The 20780-nt window shown below is 43.9% G+C and overlaps 1 protein-coding gene across 1 annotated transcript in view; it reads left to right on the forward strand.

Annotated features, from left to right (window-relative positions):
- Window positions 1-740: 740 nt before the first annotated feature.
- The window catches only part of CHST11 (carbohydrate sulfotransferase 11), a 173661-nt gene continuing 153621 nt past the window's right edge, over window positions 741-20780 (forward strand). Inside the window, exons 1-3 of the mRNA XM_062013925.1 lie at window positions 741-786; window positions 2013-2308; window positions 2502-3249. Of these exons, the coding sequence (XP_061869909.1) occupies window positions 741-786; window positions 2013-2308; window positions 2502-3249 (1090 nt within the window). The remainder of the gene's footprint in view (window positions 787-2012; window positions 2309-2501; window positions 3250-20780) is intronic.

Below are 20780 nucleotides of genomic sequence, written 5' to 3' on the forward strand. Positions count from 1 at the left end.
AAATCTTTCTGAGGTTCTTTCATTACCAGGTGGAAAGTTGCAGACATCTATATGTCTCTCACATACTTCTATTTCCTAAAGCTTTCCTGTTTCACATTTCAACGTGCTCTTCAACGTTAGCCTGCTTGACGTTTGTTGATAAATTACACTCTGAGTTTACTAATTTTCTGTCCCTGCTGTTTTTTAACCTCAGTTTTGTTATTTTTAGTGTTTTATCAATAAATAGTGACGTGGGTGGTTTTGTTTGGGGTTTTTTTTGGTAATGTGTTTTTGTTACACAAAATAATCTACAAAACACTGTCTGGACTTCTTTTGATGTCACTGGCATCTGGTTCTTAATCTCTTAAGTCTTTCTTTCCAGAAGCCTCTTGGATGAGGAGACTATTTTTATTCAGATTTTTATTCAGCTGCATGCTAGTTATTGTCATGGGAATCATAGGTGATCACTCCTGCAGTATCATCCCAGGACTCCCCACTGCTCTGCAGCTGCTGAAGCTTCCACTCAAAGGAATGCTACAGAAGAAGTGCCTGTGCTCCGCGTGTACCTGTTCTATAACTTGGCACCTGTCTAGAAAGACAACCGCATTTCCTTGTGTTCCCTCATTTATGCTCTTTTCTGTAGGAAAACCAAAGCACAGCTATCCCAATCTCTAAAACATAGGCTGCTGCATTTCATTGTCCTAACTCACCAGACATTAGAAAGGTTGTCATAGTTTGAAATGTGCAGAGATGCCGCAAGCATGCGGATGGATGTTAAGTTTGCAATTGCCAATGTGCCTAAAGAAGGTATTGCTTTATGATGTTCTTTTAATAGAAAATGGCAACACAGCTGGTGATTTTCTTCCTGCTGCTTCAAAACTCTCCGGCATTCCAGTGGAAGATCACGCACAGAAAAAAAAAGAGTAACTATTGTTAAACTACATTGAGCAGCTGACCACCTTCTCTAGCAGCATAAAGCTTTTTGCTGCTTGTGTTACTTTTGAGTTCCAGGCTTTTGCCTTCATCCCTCGATGTCTTATCCAGATTCCTGGACACAGTCCAGTTCTTTCAGTTAAAATACTGCAGTTGCTATTGTGCTGCAGCATATGTATTGATGGGTGGATGCTGAAATGTCAGGCTGTGCTTCTGATTGACTTTTGTTGACTGACTTAAAAGATTTGCCACTTTGATGCGTTCCCTATTAGTACCTCTCTTTATCTAGTGTATTTCATAGAACTCTTTGCTGCTACATTTGAGGTTTAGACTTAAATGAGAAAAATCAATGTAAAGTTTCCTTTACTTTAGAAAGACTAGAAAATGGTCACTGCACATCAAAACTGCTAAAAATCCCCCAAACCACCCTGCAAAAATTCTACAGAAATTAAGTAAACTATTGTGTGAAACCTTAATGAATGATATAAATGACTTCTAATAAAAGTAACTCTAGGCCAAGCACAAATAATCTACTCTGTTACAAATGCCTGTCTGATTTTTAGTTTACCCATGTGTTAAAATCCTTTTTAACTGGCTTTTGGAAAGTCTGAAGAAAAAACCATCATGACTTTACATGTTTTGTTGCAATTATCCAGGAAAGAATACTCTTAGCTTTTAGTTTCATTGGCTGGGGAGTTTGGTGGAGGTTTTTGGGGTAGCTTAAAATTTGTTTTACCCAACTTGCTTCCCAGATTTGGGCTAGGTCTGTTTATAGGGCTATACTCATTCTAAAGACCCCTCCCGCCCCAAACACATTTGAAGAACAAAGAAATCCTGGGGGGGGGGGAGTGGGGAATGCTTTTATGTATGAATACCCGTGCCAGCAAAATTATTTTCACCTTGGCAAAAAGAAATAGCAAATCTGTATTTGGATGCATCAGAGGACAGAATAGCTAACACCATGCAAGGTTAAACAGCACATTGCTAAGAAGCTGATTTCATTCAGCAATGTACTTTTCAACACCCATCTAGTTCTGAGCAAGCAGATCGTACTCATTTGGGAGTTGTACCACGTGGTTAACGTTGGGAACCTGGTTCAGAGGTCCCAGACCCCGATGCACGCGTGGACAAGGCAGATGCCTTTTGTTCTGTTGGCTCTGAGCTCTTCTGCATTCCTCCCACGTACGGTCTCGTATCTCATTGCCTGTTGTCGCTCTCCAACTACCCAGAGGTAGACTCCGGAGGAGGAAGCGTGGGGGAAAGCACCTTTTGTTTTCCACAGAGAAATGAGCAATCGGTTAATTCGGAAAACTTGGGAGCCTCACCCTCGGAAACAAAACAACCTTTCATTTCTGGCATGCCAGGTGGCACCGCTTTGTTTGAGGATGATTCAGTGGTACCGGAGTCACAGCTTACATCGATTATAAACATCAACAGTTACCAGCCGGGACAGCGCAACGCCTAAGAAACCGGCAATAGAATGATGGCTTGACATTATACTAGAGCGAGGGAAGACTTGGGAGAAGGCTCTTAGGACTAAGAGCCGGGCACTACAGCACATATAAGTAGCAGAATCTCTCTCCACAAAGAGGACACGGGGGAAAGCTTCCCCCGCGGGGACCGACGGCGGGCGGGCGGGCACCCCCGAAGCCCCTCAGGAGGGCGGGAGTGCCCCAGGGGCGGCCAAGTTCACAGCCGGAGGGGCGGCCGCCGCAGCCGCTGCCACCGCCTCCCTCAGCGCCGGCGACGCCCGTTGGCCCTTGCGGCGCCCGCACGCGCCCGGCGCGCCGCACCCCGCGCCCCCTCCCGCGGAGCGCGCCCGGTGGGCGGCGGCGGCCCCTCGAGGCAGCCCGGCGCGTCCCCGCCCGCCGCCGCCGCCGTCGCCGCCGGGCGGGACCATCTCTCCCCTTGGCGAAGGGGGGGGGCGCGCTCCGCCCCGTCTCCCCTCCTGGCCCGCCTCCCCAACGCCGCCGCGCAGAGCGCCCCTCCGCCTGGCGCGCGGCGTGGTCACGCCCAGCGCAGGCATTAGCGCCCCCCCCGGTGCGGGGCGCGGGCGCTCGGGCATCCTTTGGCACGGTAGCGGCAGTAGTGGCGGTGGCGGCTCCGGTTCGGGCTCGACCCCGGCACCTCGGAGCGCCGCGGGCGCGGAGCGGAGCGGCTCTCGGCGCCAGCCGCGCGCAGTCTGCTGCCACTCACTCTCTGCGCCGCCGGGCAGCGCCATGAAGCCGGCGGTGCTGGAAGTAATGAGGATGAACCGGGTATGCAGGATGGTCCTGGTCACTTCCGTGGGCTCCTTCATCCTCGTCATCTTCTATTTCCAAAGTATGTTGCACCCAGGTAGGGCACCGGCACCTCCGCAACCGCACCGGCACCGCAACCGGCCCCGCGGAGGGCAGCACCCGGCTCCACTCCAGCCCTACTCCCCGCCGGCGCAGGTGGTGGGTGCCCTGGGAGCCCTCGGCGGCTGCCGACGGCCCCGGCTCTCGCCTCCCGGCGCCGCTGCGGCAGGCGCGGGGCTCGGCGGCGGACGCAGCGCCCTGCAGCCCGTCCCGGCCGGCGCCCGCGGCAGCCGCGGGAAGGACGCCTCGCCTCCTCCCCAGGAAACTTCCCGCGGGAGGGAGGAAAGTTGGCTTATTTAAAAAATGTATCATTTGCTGCCTTAGATCCTGCGTTTGGGGGACCGGGGACCGGGGATGGTACCGCCCGGCGAGCCCGGCGAGGCGGAGAGCAGCGCCGGGAGCTGCTCGGACCCGCGGGCTGCTGCCCGCTGGGAAGTGGACCCCCGGCCCACTCCACCTTCGCCGCCGGGACCGCGGGCACTCGGCTTCTCTGATTTTCGCTTTTAGGGGAGTGTCGTGGACGCCGTGGTCGGCCAGAGGCACCCGCCGCTGCCGGCGGGCAACTTTGCGCCGCCTCGCCCGAGTTGGCTGGGGCGGCTGCTCTGCCCGGCCCGGGCCGTCCCTGGCCACGGAGCGGGGCCGCCTCTGCCCCGGCCCTGCCTTACCCCCGTTGTTCGGGCGGTTGAGGGGCTCCAGGGGAGTGCTCGGGACTGGGCACGGGCGTCCGCACAGAGCCGGCATGCGGGCTGGCACCCAGAGGCGTCACCAGCCGCGGTATGAACTCCGAGCTAACGTCATGCGACTTAAATCTTGCAGTTTACAAGCGCAGTGGACACTAGGGATAGAGCTATGCTAGGGGTGGCAGATCTCATGGAAGTCACAAGTAAGTCGGTTATTGGTTCCTATAAAGGTGAGATGGGGCCACAGAAACTTCTTGCAGTGTCTGCTGCATGCACAGCTCCGTCATGGGTTGCAGTGAAGCTTCTTTGTGCAGCTTGGCTGTGAAATTTATGCAGCACGGTAAAAAATCCCACCAAAAATAACCCAAATTAATTTTGACCTGCCCGTCTGTCTCACTTTTTCCCCTTCCTGCCTGAGCAATGAGGTGGAAACTGCACTTGCAGTGTCTTTTCAGAAGGATCTGACAGCTGAGCAGAGGAGCAATGTGTGGAAGAGGGAGTGATACCTCTGAGCAGACCAGCAGCTGTAGCTGGCAGGGTGGCTGTGCTTCCTGCAGGCGAGTCATTGCAGCCCTACCTATAAGTCTCTCTTGCCAGCTCTCCAGTGTCCTGGCTATTTGCTACAGGCATAGCAGTAGCAGATAAAGGAATTGCAGTTTGGTAAAAAGAAAAAGGCATGTACTCAGTTTGACTTTTTCCTTCCCTGCTTGTGGCTACCAAACCACAGTCGATTAAAAATGATTTTTTTCTTTAGCATTTTTTTGAGTTAAATGGTAGAGTTGTAGCGCACTGATTGGATTAGGAATTGGTAGATCTACTGTTCTGTGATGAAGCCAAGTCCTAGTTGGCATTTCTCTGATCATTTGTCTGCTCCTCCAAAGTTGGTATCATTTGCTTGATGAATATATTCTCGTATGGTGCCCGTTTGTGTCAATACCCACCAATTCCTTGGAAAAATTAGCGTATTCTTTTGTTTCCTGCTGTGCCTGCCCCATGCTTACTGGTTTCACAAGGAGTAGTCAGCCCTTAGCAGCCCCGGGGAAGGCTTTATTTTAGGGCTTTAAGGCACTTTAAGCAGGATTGTCGGTGGTTATACAGCTTCAGCAATTCAACAGAATTCTGGTATTTCTGTTGGTGACATTGAACACAGGTAGTGTAGTTTGCACACATCTTCAAAAAACTTATCCAAGAGTTATTATTTCCCCTTGTTTCAGGTGAATTATACTGCTGGAGCACAAACTTGACGTGCAGTAGGTGGGAGATTAAATTCAATATTCTTCTGTGAACTTTTGAATGTAGAAAAATCACCTCTGAAGAATTTTCAATATCCTCTATAGCTAGCTGCTGAAGATTATGGCTTTTTATTTGTGCTATTGTGAAACTATAAATAGGTTGAGATTTTAGTACAATTCAAAGGGTTTACCATAAGCTGTGAGGAGAGAATGTGATACTGTGAAATCGCTGGGAGGATAATCTGCATGCATTTTCCATTTGACACATATTTAGGTTGTTAGAGTGAGTGGTGCTGATCTGGAAGTAAATCCGATCACAACCCGTCCCTCTTTATTGTACCTTTTTGAGCATAACTCATTCTGCCGTTTTCTTTTCTTTTTGTGGGCTGTTTATACAGTGGAAGCTGATAGCAATCTGTTGAACTCTAATCTAGACCCATGTAGAGTGTGGCCATCTAGTTCATGTATAGTTTGTAACTGTTTTTACCGGGTATCTCTTATGTGATTGTGGGTGTTATCATCTTAGTGGTGCAAGTGACAGATTAATGTGGAGGTCTTGAAGAGATGGGGGGGAGGGGAGTAAGTAAAGCTGCCAGCCTGATTATACATCAGGTAGTGCATCATTTTGAAGCATTACATCCTTATTTTAGGTTGGTGACCCTTTGCATACATTTAGATTACACTCGAACCAGACCCTGGGCAGAGTGGATGTTGGGTGGGATGTGGCTGAAGGTATTAAGAGCTTCCAAAATCTTGACTGATACTCCTTTTGTTGTGGAGAGTGTTCTGAATTTTAGCTGGTTGCGGCTGGAGTTTGTGTCTCTGGATGGCTACTGGAGGGAGCCATTGACATACCTCCCTGAATCGTCTCCTGTCACTGTTGTTGGTAGCTTACTGTGCTAAGGTAGGAACTTTGCAGTTGTAATTAGCTGTAAAATTACCACACAGACCTTTTGGATGGAAAAGGATAAGTTCTTTGCAAGGTGTGTAGGCTTCTTATTCAAAACTTGTCAGTTTCTTCAGCACCACCAAGTTCCTTTGGTGAATTTCAGGCGACTCTCCTTACAGAACTTCCCAAACACTTTCAGGAGTGAGACATTGAAAGTGAAGGATACTAGAAGGCCAGCAAACGATGAGTGCAGTCTCTCTCAGAGAGACAGCTCTCCATGTGTTAGCTAGACATTTTCCATTCTAAGAGGTCTGAAAGTGAATCTCTTGCTAAAAACATCTAAAAAATCCCAGATGTCTGCTGGCAGTATTTTTCTTTGGGATAAATACATAGGAAAATGACATTAACAGAAGCCTTTTGTAAAACCAACCAAACAAAAAACCCTAACAACAAAACCCCTCTGAAGCCTGAAGCAGGGAAGGTGAGTTTAGCCTTATGTTTGCTAAAGAATGTTATGTTGTGTCCCTTGCGCTGTGCCTCAAACACCAGCGTTTTGGAAGGAGATAAGATGCTTTTTATTCCTTGTTCTTTATACCTCTATAGTAAGTGGTAAATGTACTGTCTGGTAAATGCACCTTTGCATTGTTTGAATCTTGGCAGAGATTGCCTATGTGCCAGGGAACCTTCCCAAATTAGTTTCCCTGACCACTCAATAGTGGGAGAAGATCAGTTATGCTGCTTTCTGGTGCTCAGAAACACTGCAAGGAAAACTTTGGAGATCCTGGCTTTTGTAGCTTGCCTGTGGGTTTAGGAGACTGTTTGTTCCCAAGGGAGGAAATGACAGTGGGGACTTCGATGTGTTTTCCTGTTGCCTGTCTAGCCGTTTCTGAAAAAAAAACACAACGGTCTGTGGTATTTGCTGTAGCTGGATATAGAGCAATAAACAGCTGATTTATCCTGTCCCTTTGCTCAGAATACTTTGCCCCATCACTCTCCTGCCATGTCCTATCTGGATAACTAAGGGCAAGCTGATTTTTGCTCTCTGCTCCTGGATCTTCTTTCTGTCTGTACAGTGGGTCAGTCTTGGGATTTTGTGTGACAGTTTTTCCTAGTTTTATCTGTTGTCTTTCCTGTGAAATCAGTTTGCTCACTAGTCCTTAGCTTGCCTATGCTTTCACAGATGTGTTGCTTTCTTCTGTAGGCATCCCAGCTGCAGTGAGCAGGATGTGTGTCAGAGGTTGCAGGCAGGAGCTGTTCTCTGTCTGCTAGACTGGGATCAGACTGCTGACGTGTTGGGATCCTTCGAGATGAAAAATTACCCGTAAAGATAGAAAAAACCCCACAACTATCTTTGTCTTACCTGAGACAGATTTATGAAACTAACTTAATCTAAACCTGATTCTCCTGCCTTGCAGAATGGAAAGCTTTTGCTCTGTGTTTCATCTCCTGTTTTAGACTTCTACCGTTCTCCTGTGGATGCTGACAAAGTTAGATCTGCAGACTTGCCTCCTGTCCATGATCCTCTCAGTTACACTGTATGGCTGATAGCTGCTTGTTCCTTTCAGAAGGCTGATGTCTACTTTTGCTCAAATGTCAGAACAGCTCGGATCACATGAGATTTTTTTTTTCTTGTGTCTGAAGACAAGCTCACCATGGGTTTTGATGGAAGATTCTGTTTGAAAATCAATGCAGCAGTCTCCCATCTTGCAATTGATCCTTGCATTCTCCCCTGCTTTTAAAGGGGAATGAGATCTGCAAAGCAGTGGGTGTGTGGCATTCCTTTGATGGACCCCATATACTGGTTTTAAATTATTCTGTTTGGGATACAGAGAAATGGAGTTTATCTGACAGCCACAAGAATCTGGCCCTCATTTAATTGCATGCAACAAAATCCATTCCCCAGGCAGAGGCAGAAGCCCTGCCGTGTGCCTTTGAGGGAACTGTAGGTGTCCCTGTAAGATTTTCATTGATTTCAATGAGACTGGGTCATAAGTGTGAGCAAACTTATTCTGGTCCCCTGTCTCCAAGGTACTGGGTAGTTTGGAACTGCTTTAAGGTTAGAGTTTAACTGCTCTTAATATCCTCTGAAAATCTTCCTGGTTAGTGAGTATGAAGCTTACTAGAAGGACAATTTTTTCTGCCACAGTACATGTGAGCATAGCTTTTTGTGACAACTGCTTGCTGACCTTAAGTAATAAAACTGTGCTTCTGAATGTGTTCAAGCAAAAAGCAGATGGCAATGTCAACAGTAATGTCTTATGAAATTTTAATTTATCAGAATATTTATTACTCCACAGTTACCATTTCTACAATGTATGTTTTTACAAGCTTTTCATTTTTTTTTCTCTACTGTGAATCGATATTGGGAGACTCTGTGCTGACTTTTGTAGAATTGATATTCTGTATTCACAGATGTAAAAGTGTCATGACTTGGCTAAAGTCTGACTTTTTCAGAGATAAAGTCAATGTGACTGGAAAGTCTATATTTCTTTTTGGAAAAAAAAAACCAAACCCAAACCATATAGAGCAGAAATGCCCAGTGGTCTTTGTGAATAAATTTATACAGTTGATTGGGTGCAAGTAGCATGTCAATTTCATCTCTGTATAGGGTGAGCATATTTCTGAATTCTTAAATTGTTTTCATTACTTCTCGGAAGTGATAGGCAGTTTATCTTGTACAGTGTCATGTAACTTTAAAAGTAGTTCAGAGAGAAATTAGATCCATTACTTTTCCCAAAGCCAGCACTACTGTATTTTGTTTGATTCTGTTGCCAGATGTACTGTATCAAATACTGCCTGACAAAGCTGCTGCATTTGTCCTTGTGTGAATGTCATTCCAGCAGTTTTTTTTTCCACTCTGCCTTTTGGACTGATGCATATGTATTATGTATCAACTCTAAGGTGATCCCAAGGGAGTTAAGGACAGGGTTGTGGGACACAAGGGTTTGAATCTGATGCTTTTTCTTGCAGATTGTTCATGTTGTTCAAGGTAAATGTTTGAGTTCTGAGTGTGACTTAAATGTCAACATATATAAGATCAAGCATGGGTGCATGGGGGAAGAGGCCAGTTCAATGAAAAGAGGAGTAGTTTTCCACTTCACGTTAAGGATTAAGTTCAGGAATTTTTGTACTTGTGTAGCATGTCCGGGATAAAGATGAAGAGATGTCTGTAGTGGGTCATTCAGATTCAGCAGCCGCCTACTGTATCACAAGGATAACATTTCAAAGCACATTCATGTTTTGTTGGATGTTCCTGTTCCCTGTGGAGCCCATTCATGTAAGATCTTTGTCAACGAGGTAGGTATTTGTCCTTACAGTTGCAATTCAAACTGTAGAGTTCGGTTAATTCCTCATTATTTCTGTTTCAGTATCCAGGTTATAGATCATCCTTTTGTTGTGGTCAGAATGCTTGCGTGTGGCAAAGCGGTGTTTCTGGCACACACCTCGTGCTGTAACTAGAGGATAAGACCAGCAGAGACTGCAGCAAACCAAAGAGAGAGTTTAGTTCCTAATTATCTCTGGCTCATGCCTCCAGACAGAGGGATTTTCTTGGATTCGAATCTTTGTGAATGTAATCAGTGGAGGATACAGCATATTTCCCCTTTCATGTAGTTGTTTGGCACCTGAAACTAAGGTTTTATGAATAAATCAAAATTCTACCACTTGGACTCTGTCATGTCTCTACTGTAATGTTATCTCCCATTTTCCATTTAATGTCAGATCAGTGAATGTGGTTTGTTGGCTTGCCCTCTTCATATAGTCATTAATAAGGAGTTAGCGGTTGGTCAAATTGTCTGGAGTAGATCCGTTCCTTCTTGTCAAGCTGAAGTCATATTTTTTCACATAAACAGCTCATGTTAGATTTCATGTCCCTCCCTACTGTCTTTAGAGGTCGTCATGCCAGCTGTAGCATCACTAGGAAGTACCTAATGAAAGACAACCAGTGGACAAATAACATGCACTTCTACAGAAAGAGTAATTGCACTGAGGGTGGTGACTATCCCATGGCAATGTAAATCCTGTGCTCTGCCATTTCTGTGATGTCCTCTTTGGTCCCTGGTGACGGATGGGGAGCCCCCCTCACAAAGGACGTGGGCATTGCAGGTGTGTCTGTGGGAGCTCTCCTGTTTTACCTGTTCCCCATTGTATGAAGTTAAAAAAGATTGAGACAGCTGTCTGTTGGTAAGTCTTGGAGAGACAGAGAGGATGACAGCACTCTCATTTCTGTGACAGGCTAACAGGACTTTTGACAAAACACCACTGTACAAATAGATGCAGAGCAAGCATTTGTTTAATTGGCAGCATAGAATCACAGAATGGTAGGGGTTGGAAGGGACCTTTAGAGGTCATCTAGTCCAACCCTCCTGCAGAAGCAGGTCAACCTAGATCAAGTCACATAGGAACGTGTCCAGATGGGTCTTGAAGATCTCCAAGGAAGGACACTCCACAATCCCCCTGGGCAGCCTGTGCCACTGCTCAGTCACACTCGCAGTAAAATAGTGTTTTCTTATATTTAAGTGGAACTTTTTGTGTTCCAACTTCATCCCATTACCCCTTGTCCTGTTGCTAGCTACAATAGAAAAAAGGGATGCTCCAAGTCAGGGAGGCTTCCCTGTATTAAAGAAATGCCTCATGCACTTCACATTTAAGTATCCAGTTTTGTTTTTATTTTAAACTGCTATGCTCTTTTCAGTTGCTTTTTACACCTTGCCCAATGCTGGCAATGAAAGTGAATGACGGTTTTGCTTTTGGTGTTATTAATTTTCCACATATGAATGGAGGTCCCTAAATGAGGCATTAACATTTTAGCTTTTAAGCATCAGAAAGGGGGTGTTATTTGAAAGAAATAAAATTATGTGGCTGCCACTGGGAACTTGAGAGTAAAATGTCATTAGAGTGTACTGACTGTCATTGACGCTAGATGTGTAAACTTAATACTTCATTTTTATTTTTTCCCCTCCTGACAAGTTTGAATCTCAGGATTAAAAAAAAACCAAACTGAGTATGAGCTCTTAGAAAATGCTGACTTAGAGGGCTGCACACACAAATGCCTGTGGATGTGCATGTGTAGCCGCTCATCTTCTCTCTCTCCCTACAAAATCTGTAGTTGGTGGTCCAGGTAACCCAAATGTATTGATTTCTGAAGTGCAAACTCTTTCCTTCTAACAAGGCTGCTGTAAGGAATTTGGAGTTCTGTGTTATTAAAAGAAATCCCAGAAGTGCCAAGGGCTCCATGTAGGTGCCTTTGTTGTTTTAGTAATTGAAATGTGTAGTCAATATGTTTTCTCATTTCTGTTATTTCTTCTCAACTTATACATGTTTGGAAACATCCATCTTGAGAGAAGTAATGATTTTATGAATTATTCCTAGGCTGTGGAAAAGCAGAAATTTTTATGGGGGTGTATCAACTTAAACAGTGAGTGCCTCTTAAAGGTAGCCCACATCTTGTTTCTGCCAGGCTGTAGACACTGAAGGATGACTTTGCATCCCTTACTATCAATCGCTGCTGCAATGGCTTCACACTCCTATGAAAAAACTTAAAAGAAGGCAGTGGGGGAAATGGAAAATACAAACAGTGCAATTGAGCAGAATTTCTCACAGCACTGTGATTCCAGGGGTTTGGGAGATGGTAACTCTAGCCAACAAATGGCACGAAGGTAGGTGGACTGCACCACAGGAAAACAGGTGTGAACTGCTTACATCCTGTAAATGTCTGCTCTTTGTTTTTGCAATGAGAAGCAGCCTTGATTTCAAGGACTTGAGTAAAAGGATGTGCATATGGTTTTGTGGGATCTGACCCTCTCTTCTCTAGTAGGTGAAAGAAGAGGGATATGGATCTCCTCAGCTGTCCTTGATCTGCAAAGGAGCTGCTGCTGATGCTTTGAATGTTGTCTCAGGCTGAAAAATGCTGTCTTTAGTAGTCTTAATATCACAAGAGTGTGTCTTTTATGTCACTTGGCTGAGTGGTGGGAGATTGTGGTTTTTAGTTGCAGAGTCCATACGTAATTATCCACAAGGCTTTGGTTTCAGTCTACTTCTCAAACACATTGTACTCTGTAAAAGCAGAGAACTATGCTGTGGGCTTTTTTTTTCTTAATTTCTTTTATTTTAAAAGCCAACATGTTCCAGTAATTTTTAAGACATTCTGACAGTTCAGAATATGTTTTGTAAATGGTAAAAAGATTGATTTCAGGACTCTCAGAGTAATGCCTTCTGAATTCATGTGACAAATGACACTGTAGCCAGTAATTTTCATGCTTTTTTGGCTGAGGAAATGATTATATAAGGGGATCAAAAAGGTTAAAGTGGATAACTTGTATGGATTTTTGGATTAGGGAAGGTAGACATAATTAAGAAGATGGCTATAACTGGATCCCATGGATGATCTTTACTGTAATACCTTGTCTTAAAACAAAGAGCTTTAGGTAGTTAAAATCCTTTCAAAGACTATTTGCGTTATTCTGCTTTAAAGTTGGCTGATATACAGGCAGAACAAAAACATCTGTATTATCTGAAGTGACCTGACATGGAATAGCACATTCTGCACCCACACTGGTGGGTGCCAGGAGCTGAATACGTCCTTCTAGTAATCTGTACTTTTACAGCCCATGTTGGAAGTGAGACTGAAGAATTTATAGTAACTGAGGGGGAGGGAATTAACACTTTTTAAACACTTGGTGATTAATAAAATTTGTCAGTTGGGATCATAAATATAAAACTGGTAAAGCCTGTCTCGATTATTTATTTTGGTCTTGATTAACTTCTAAAATATATTTGAGTGTTCAGGTGGGGATAAGCACTTTGTATTTGGAGTTAAGTGTGTGTGTGTGTGTGTGCCTATAGAATCATAGAATGGTAGGATTGGAAGGAACCTTTAGAGACCCAACCGCCCTGCAGAAGCAGGTCAACCTATAATTACAAAGTTGATGTAACTGCTAATCAAGTGGGACAAATACACCAGAGAGTCAGGGTGGCTATTGACACATGTACTCTGTCTCCTAAGCATTGCTGTGTCCCACTGTCTTGGTTCAGTAATTGTTGCAGGATCAGTCAGCTGGAGATTGTGCAAAGTTCCTACCACTGTTGCAGTGGCAATCCTAGGACCATGCCAACTGCTCTCTGCCTCTTCACCTCCCTTCTCTTCCCAAACTGGACTTGGTGGTCCTTTGTGGCAAGTTTAAGGAAGCTCAGATAGGACAAACACATCTGCCTACTAAGATGTTGGCTTTGGAGTTGTGCTTTGGGCAAGCTGTAAGATTTTAACACTTTTTTTCTGAAAAGAGAACCTTAATGACTGGTGTGAATTTGCTAGTGGATTGACTGCAAGAGGTCTGCGTGAATGACTGGAAGAGTCATGCTTTTCGATTGATTTTAGAGAGTACTGGGTCAGATCTCCTGTGCCGGGGAGAGGCTTTTTGAATTGCATAAAGGACATACATCCCTGTGGAGGCAGAAATACAGGATTGCAGGCTCAGGTGGAGCTCTGAACTATTTCTCCCCTGTAAATTTGGGTCATATATCCATTGACTTGGTTATATCAACTCTAGATCAAAGCTACTGTAATAAAAAGCAGGATTTGTCCCTCTGTGTCTTTATACAGACCAATATATGATAGACAGGTTTGCTTTTCTTCACTCTCACTTATTTGTCCTTCAGAGAGTAATTCTGTGTTAAAGTGAATGGTGGCTTTTCCCCCGTAGAGATACACACTTGAAGTATTGAAGGGAGTGCCATCTATTTTCATTAGTTTCAGTGGAAATGACATTGACAGATAAGCTATATGTAGCCATTAGCATGCAGGCCATCAATATGATCGAAGCCTTCTGGTCCTGCTGTAGAGCTTCTCTAGCCCACGCAGAAAAGACTATTAATATTTCTGGTGCGACAGCAGAAGTGTAACTGCATTAAAGAAAAAACTGGGAAGAAGTTGGGCCTTCTGGAGCTGTTAACTATTTTGAGATAAAACTCTTTTGAGATATTAAATGAGCTGAAATGGATAATATGACAGACACAATTTAATTAAAATAATCTTCCTATTTGACTATCTTGATTCAGCTTGGGTTCTTCCCTGCCATCTCTCCAAACACATCAGGATTTCTGGTGAGTCTTTCTCCATTCTGTTGCCTGTTTCTCAAATGCTTTTCTTAAAATCTTCCAGACTAGAGAAAGGAGAACTTTTGTAGAGGGTGCCAGGGCAGTTTGCAAACCAAAAATATACATGGGGCTATTGTGTCCGAATAATTAGTAATGCACAAAAGCTATACATCAGTATCATGCTAGTGACTTACAGCTTCAACTGTCTCAAGAATGCTGTTACCAGCATGGTAGCACATTACTGTGAGAACTCTTTGTGCTACTAGAAATGAGTATCATTCCTTCCAGTGTGGTTGGGCAGTAAGGGAAACAGGCCATAATTCTTGCGTGTCCAAACTATCTTGGGTTGTTTCCCATTGCTAGTCTTTACATAAACTTTTTTTTCCCCCTCTTCTTTTTACTTTTCGTTATACTCTTCAGACTTTTTGCTTGCTTCTACGTTCATTGGGGTGTGATGTGACCAAGAGAGATTTATTTCATCCTCTGGTATATAGCATTTCATGAATGCATTTGCTACTGCACGGGACAGCTCCAGCATCTTTTTCAGTTCCTGTGGAGGTCTGGGAGTCTCAGAAGTAATGCTTCATGCAATGCTATGCAGGGTGGGGAAACTGATACTGCTTAACATTTTTGAAAGTATTTTCTACCTCAGTCTTGGAAATGGAAACAAAAAAACCTCCTGTCTGTCTTGCTGAACATGCATCACTTTCCCAGAGCACACAGGACTAACAGCGGTGGTCTATATGCTGCAGGCAGGCATTTTTAACAGATGAACCTTTTCTCAGCACTTCATGGCATCTAGGAATACTTCTCTTTCTGCCTTTTATTTCCTCTGCTAATATAGAAGTCTGTGCTTCCCCCCCCCCTCAGAGTCAAACAAGCATAGCAAAAAACACACCTGCATCTGTGAAATTCTGGGGGTTGTTTGCTTCTTGCTCATCTGTCAGGGATTAACTTTACATTGCATTGTGAAAAACGTTGGTCTGTCGCAAGTTGTGGCTGGTACTAGAATTTTCACGATGAAAGGCTTCTTTGAAATCTCAATTATAGCCTAAAAATTAATGTTGGAGCCTTTGTTTTTTAACGTTTAATTTCCTTGCTGGAAATAGCAGGGTTGTGTCACGTTTGTCATCTTTTGTAGCTTTAGGCACTTTTAGGAGTGACATAGTGATGTAGCAAACTGGGAAAACGTACAGCCATTGTCCTCAGGTGAAGGCATGTAGGAACAACATTGTGGCCACATCAAATACCACGTGTGTGGAAATGAAAGGAGCTGATTTTTGAGCAGATAACTATGGTATTTACATGTTTAATTTATGTAGTAGCCCTTTCAGTTCCCATCTGTTCCTGTGCTCTTTGGCAAGCAGGTTTGCCATTTTCAACAAGATACGACATCATCAAGTTCGGGGAATATGTCTCAGGTTTTATTTGACTTGCTGCTTTCATCGCCTCTGTTACAGGATGACCCTTAAGGAGAAGAAGTTGACCTCAGAAAGGAGGGATGCTTTGTCTTTCTGAGCTGCCAATAATCTATCAGTACAATACAAGGCTGAGAGGTCAAAACTGCAAGTTAAACACTTATGACCCAAGTCTCAGTTTCTCATATGCAAGCGAGGCAGCTGCAAGCAAGTCATGCTCTAAATTAACATCATCTGAGGACCCCGTGTTTGTGTTTCTGCATCTGTGGCTAAAGTACAGATGAGACTTCTTGTGAAGGACTTTCATCCTTGAACAGAGGGTGCAAAGACTGAAGTTTGTATTCAAATGGGCCAGAGCAATTAGCTGGCAGGAAGGAGGGGTTCGTTCCTACTTTGCTTTTGTCTCTGTCCTTGCACTTCTGTGGCACCGTCAGGTTTGACATAGGCAGGGGGTAGCTCTAGCACAATGGAAAAGTTACTGCTGTAAACGGCTGCTGTCTACTAAAACTGGTAATTCTAACAGGTTTATTCAAACTCAGGTGTGAGCCTGTGTTTGATCTGAATTAGCACTCGCTTCTGCATTGCTGTGAAATGGGCTTGCATTCAGATACAGGTGGCATGGGACCTCACAAGATATGGGTGGAGAGACCACCCAGTTTCATTAGTACTGAAGTAAAGATAAATACATCTCTGTCTGCGGCATGGTGAGCCAAGCATAAACTGTCCGTAGTTTCCCACTTATGTTCTTTACTGCCTATCTCATGTTGCCTTATACCAACACCATGAGCTAAGTAAATTGGTCAGCTGGCCTGCTTCCTGGGACAGGCAGATGCCCTGCTTTGTAGGGCTTTAGGTTGAACTGCCAGTCTGAGCACTGTGAATTTAGGACATCTGTGTCAGGGTGAGCTGTGCCCTAGCAGTGTACTTGGAAAGTGCTGCTAACAGTGGGTTTTGTGAGTAGTCTGCTTTGTTGGGAGACCAGGTTGCAGTAAAGTGGTCAAATCAGTACAATTAACCTCCTTCCTAGCATATGCCTGTAACCATTCAGGAAGTGGTTGGAGGAGCCACCTCTGTCACCAAAACCATCTCTTGCTTCCCAGCAATGTTCTTCTGACGTTGCCCAAAGAGATGATCATTTATTACTAAGCCTGGAACTTAGTAGATTGAACAGAGTTCAGGTGAATTGCCTTATACTGTAGTGTATGATTAAACCAGAGGCATAAATTATTAATGAAGTGTCTGGTATTTTACACCTCTTTTTGTTGTTTGATTCCAGAAGATTTTTACTTCCTGGTCAGAAAGTCAATGTGTTCTTTGCAATCTTTTAATGAGTTATTTTTACTGCAACTTTGCTTTTGTTTATTTTTTTCCCCTTTCTGTTACCATGAGGGAATATAGGTGTCAGGGAGCAGCAGGAGTGGGGCTTCCTGTGAGGGAAAATGAATTGAGGGTGCCCAGGGTGTGGCCTGCCCCGTGGCACCTAAGCAGAGTGATGATAGGCTCTGACTGTGGTCCCAAGTAGGATGAGGTAGCAAGTTGAGAATATATCCACCCAGAAAATGGGGCCTAGCAATAAAAAGGGTATGATATCCATCCAGGGAAACTGGGCAGTAAGTTTGGATATCACGAGATGGATATAGTCAGGACTGAGTGCCCAGGCCTGAGCTGAGAGCCCTAGACTTGTAGGCAGGGGATGTGGATGAGAGTTCCTAGGGAGGTTGGTCAGGGCAACTGAGGTCTGTTGGTGCCCAAAGGGCCCTGGTAGTAGGGTTGCTAGCTCTTTTTCGTGGTCTACTATTAACTTACCAGCTTCTGAAAAAAGCCCTCACGATAGGCATCACAGATGTCCTTTTGCTGCAGAAGAGCCCAGAGACGAGTGGTAGGCAGTTAGAATTTGTTGTGCCAGTTGTTATCCTTCAGATGACCAGAACAACATCTGGTGTAATCCTGAGATTTGCAGCATTGTTACAATATTTAAGCCCACAGTTTAGGAAGAGATGAGAGGATAAAAGGTTGATGGGTTATGAACATGTAGGTTATCTGATCTGTTGAGGAGGAGGAGTCTCTGCTAGGGAAGTAAATTTCATCATGAATATTAATTCAAAGGAAAACTACATACTTTCTGCTAAATGAATACAGAGACACATAGCCTGTTTGTAGAGGGCTAGGACTGACTTTCCAAATATGTGATTCCTGGCAATGTTAGCTGGTGGTGTGGAAGTACATTGTAAGTCATGGCTTTTGTTGCTTCCTCTTTTTCTGCCATGAACCCCATGCCCTCTTTGTCTGGTTTGCTGGCTCTGGTGGTGCTGGCACGCAAAACAAAGTGTGCTGCTCCTTGCTGAGCCATTCTTTATGGTTAATGTTGGTATGCCTCTTGAGCTGGAACTAGTGGTGAAACAGACAAAACCTGATCAAAGCACATGCTTTTTTAGGGCACAAAAAAAAAAAGCCCATGGATTTTTAGATCATGCTGTAAGAATGTTGGATTTTCAATACTCCCGTTTGTAGGCGTTGGTACTGAGGAGAAATATGTGACCATGTAGTTCTTTTGAGTCAGAATTTAAGTATAATTTAAAAGAGATTACTGAAATTAGTATTGTTAAAAGAAATGCTTTCATTAAGTAAAGAACACCACTGGAACCAGTGGATGCGTGTAGGAAGTGTGCTGATGCATCGCCTGCAGCGTGACATTAAGGCAAGAAAAGCATTTCTGTAAGTATGGAAAAAGGGAGCTGGTGCTCAATGGGACTTCCTTGCTCTTAGCCATGCAGATGGTTTGTTTGGAGGAGGGGGATTTTAATTCCAAGGGAGTGAGCAGAAGAAACGTACATGGGTTCAGCCAAGAAGTGTCAACTAGCAACAGATTCCATGGTTTCCATTGGAATAATAAACAGAGAAGTAAAATTATACTTATTAATTTACATTTTTATCCTTTTGCCATGTATCATAGTTAATTTGCAATTGAAAATTCTTTTGCAGTGTTGCCTGTCAGTCTTGTGCTCTTCACTGTACCAGTCACCATCTTAGGGTTGGGTTATCAGTGCTAACAAATACTTGGAATTCAATTGGGGGGGGGTAACAGGTACAAGTGAGAGCAGTTTATCTCCAATAGTAGACAGATTCCCCTAATTCTCAGTTATGCGTCACTCAATTTCCATTATGACAGGAATTTATTAACCTTTTCTCATGAGCAATTTAGTATGCCACTTTTTACTGCTAAATATCACATTTTTATGATGCATTATTGATTAGTATTGTTTGTGTTTTACCGCTGTTTATTCGTGGCTGTAATTTCTGTCATGTGCTTGACTGCTTTTCCCCCTTCCATTTACTGAAATACGGTTATTCAGGAGCTATATCTTAAGGAAGACGTTTCTACCTGTGCACAGAAGCATAAGTAATTGGAAATAATGTCCAGAAAGACTTAGAAGCTGTAGGAGAGTTTCTTAAGACATTTCTAGCAAGACTGACAAGGGAGATTTGTTAAGTATTTTTATTTGGATCTTTACAGCATGACTGTAGAACAGCAGTAGCATAGGCAGCCATACAGCTTGGCTTTGCCAGTGACTACTGCAGTGCTGGAAGTAAGCTGCAGGCTACCAGAGTTGACAGCTCTCTTGTCTTGAAGAGAGGCAAGAAGAAAAAACAGATACATCTCTGAAGTGAAAAACAAATGCTTTTTGGTTTGTTTTGACATGTTACCAAAATAATGATCCTGATTTATGTTAGTCTGAAAGAGGCCTCAAAGATTTTATTCTAGATTTCATTCTCTTTTATGGCCTCAAAGATTTTATTCTAGAGCTTTGAGTTCTAATGAAGCCAAACCTTAACTGGAGTTTAAGAGGAAAGTGATTTGTCTGTATAGAGTTAGATTTCAGGAAAGGGAATTTTAGTTTTTGTCAATTTATACAGTGTTAATCTCTGCAGAGCAGATCTTAATGCAAGACTGACAATTTCGATCACATTTGAAATTGATTCAGGACTTGATCATTTTAGATCCAGTTCCAAAGATGATTTGTGAGTTGGGATTGAGGATCAAAGACTGAATGTCACTTAATTTCAAGCTTTTGAGGGTCAGCCTGAAGGGTCTTGTTTTAAAGAGGGGTTTTCTTGCATCCTGTGACTTCAAGTGCAAAATACACCATTGTACTGAAAATCTTCAGTCTTTGAGGTTTCAAAGACTCATTGGAGATGAAGGTGAAGCTGTTTTTTTACTTGTAAGAATTGTAAGAGGAAACCTCCCTTAGAATAAAAAAAGTGCAAGTGGGATGGAGAACTCTGGCAGAAGAGAAATGTTGCAAAGGAGTTACAAGGTGAATATTGGGAGGGAATAGCTTTACCTGTGTTGGAAGTTTTAGCATTTGTGTGTAAGGATGTGCAGCCCTTCCTCAGAGAGGGAGGCTAGGCAGGATTTGTTAGTCTTGTGAGGACAACGGCTTTGGTAGGATACAGTCACTTTTAGCTGCTGCTGCATCAGTGTATGGAGCTAATGTGCTTATGGCTAATATAGTGAGGAAAAGCCAATGCAGAATGGGTTTAGAAACATGCTTACAGACACAGCTGTAACTGTAAGTTACACCTTTAAATCACCCTTACAGAGACAGCTTTTGAAACCAAGTTATTGGCAGAGCTGAAAAGGGAGATGGGAGTTCTCTGTCCTTCTTGGACATGGGGGAAAAACACTCATCACATAGAATCATCTTCTTGCCTTTCCTCAGCTATGTGACATACTATAGGTACTACAGCATGAACATAGAGCCTGACAGCCAGGAGGTGAGGGTGAACAGAACGGGACAATCGGGAAGTCACAGGTGAAGGGTATAGGGAGATGCTGTGAAAAGATTTTAGAGGTGAAGCAGTTACATGTGCATGCAAAGAGGGAGTCTGTTCATTTGGGCAACCCGACGCGGTCGCAGCCAGATGTACCTCTCAGCAAGCTGTCAGTGTGGCCTTACCCAGACTCCATCAGAACTGATGACTTTCAGCAAGAGGCAGATTTACTATCTGGTGGTAATAAGTTTCTTCCTTCTATTCTCCCTTTCCATTAAATCAGTCTTGAGTGGACTGTAACAGGGCCGGTTAGAGACGAGCACAGTGAAGAGGCACGTCTGTTTAGAAACTGCAGAGAATGAAACATTTGGCAATAACGAATATGTCTTTTTTGGCAGGATCCAAAAGATCTCAGAAAGCATTTTTTCTTCATTAGCGATCCA

Source organism: Colius striatus, chromosome 1 (genome assembly GCF_028858725.1).
Source record: "Colius striatus isolate bColStr4 chromosome 1, bColStr4.1.hap1, whole genome shotgun sequence".
NCBI lineage: Eukaryota > Metazoa > Chordata > Aves > Coliiformes > Coliidae > Colius > Colius striatus.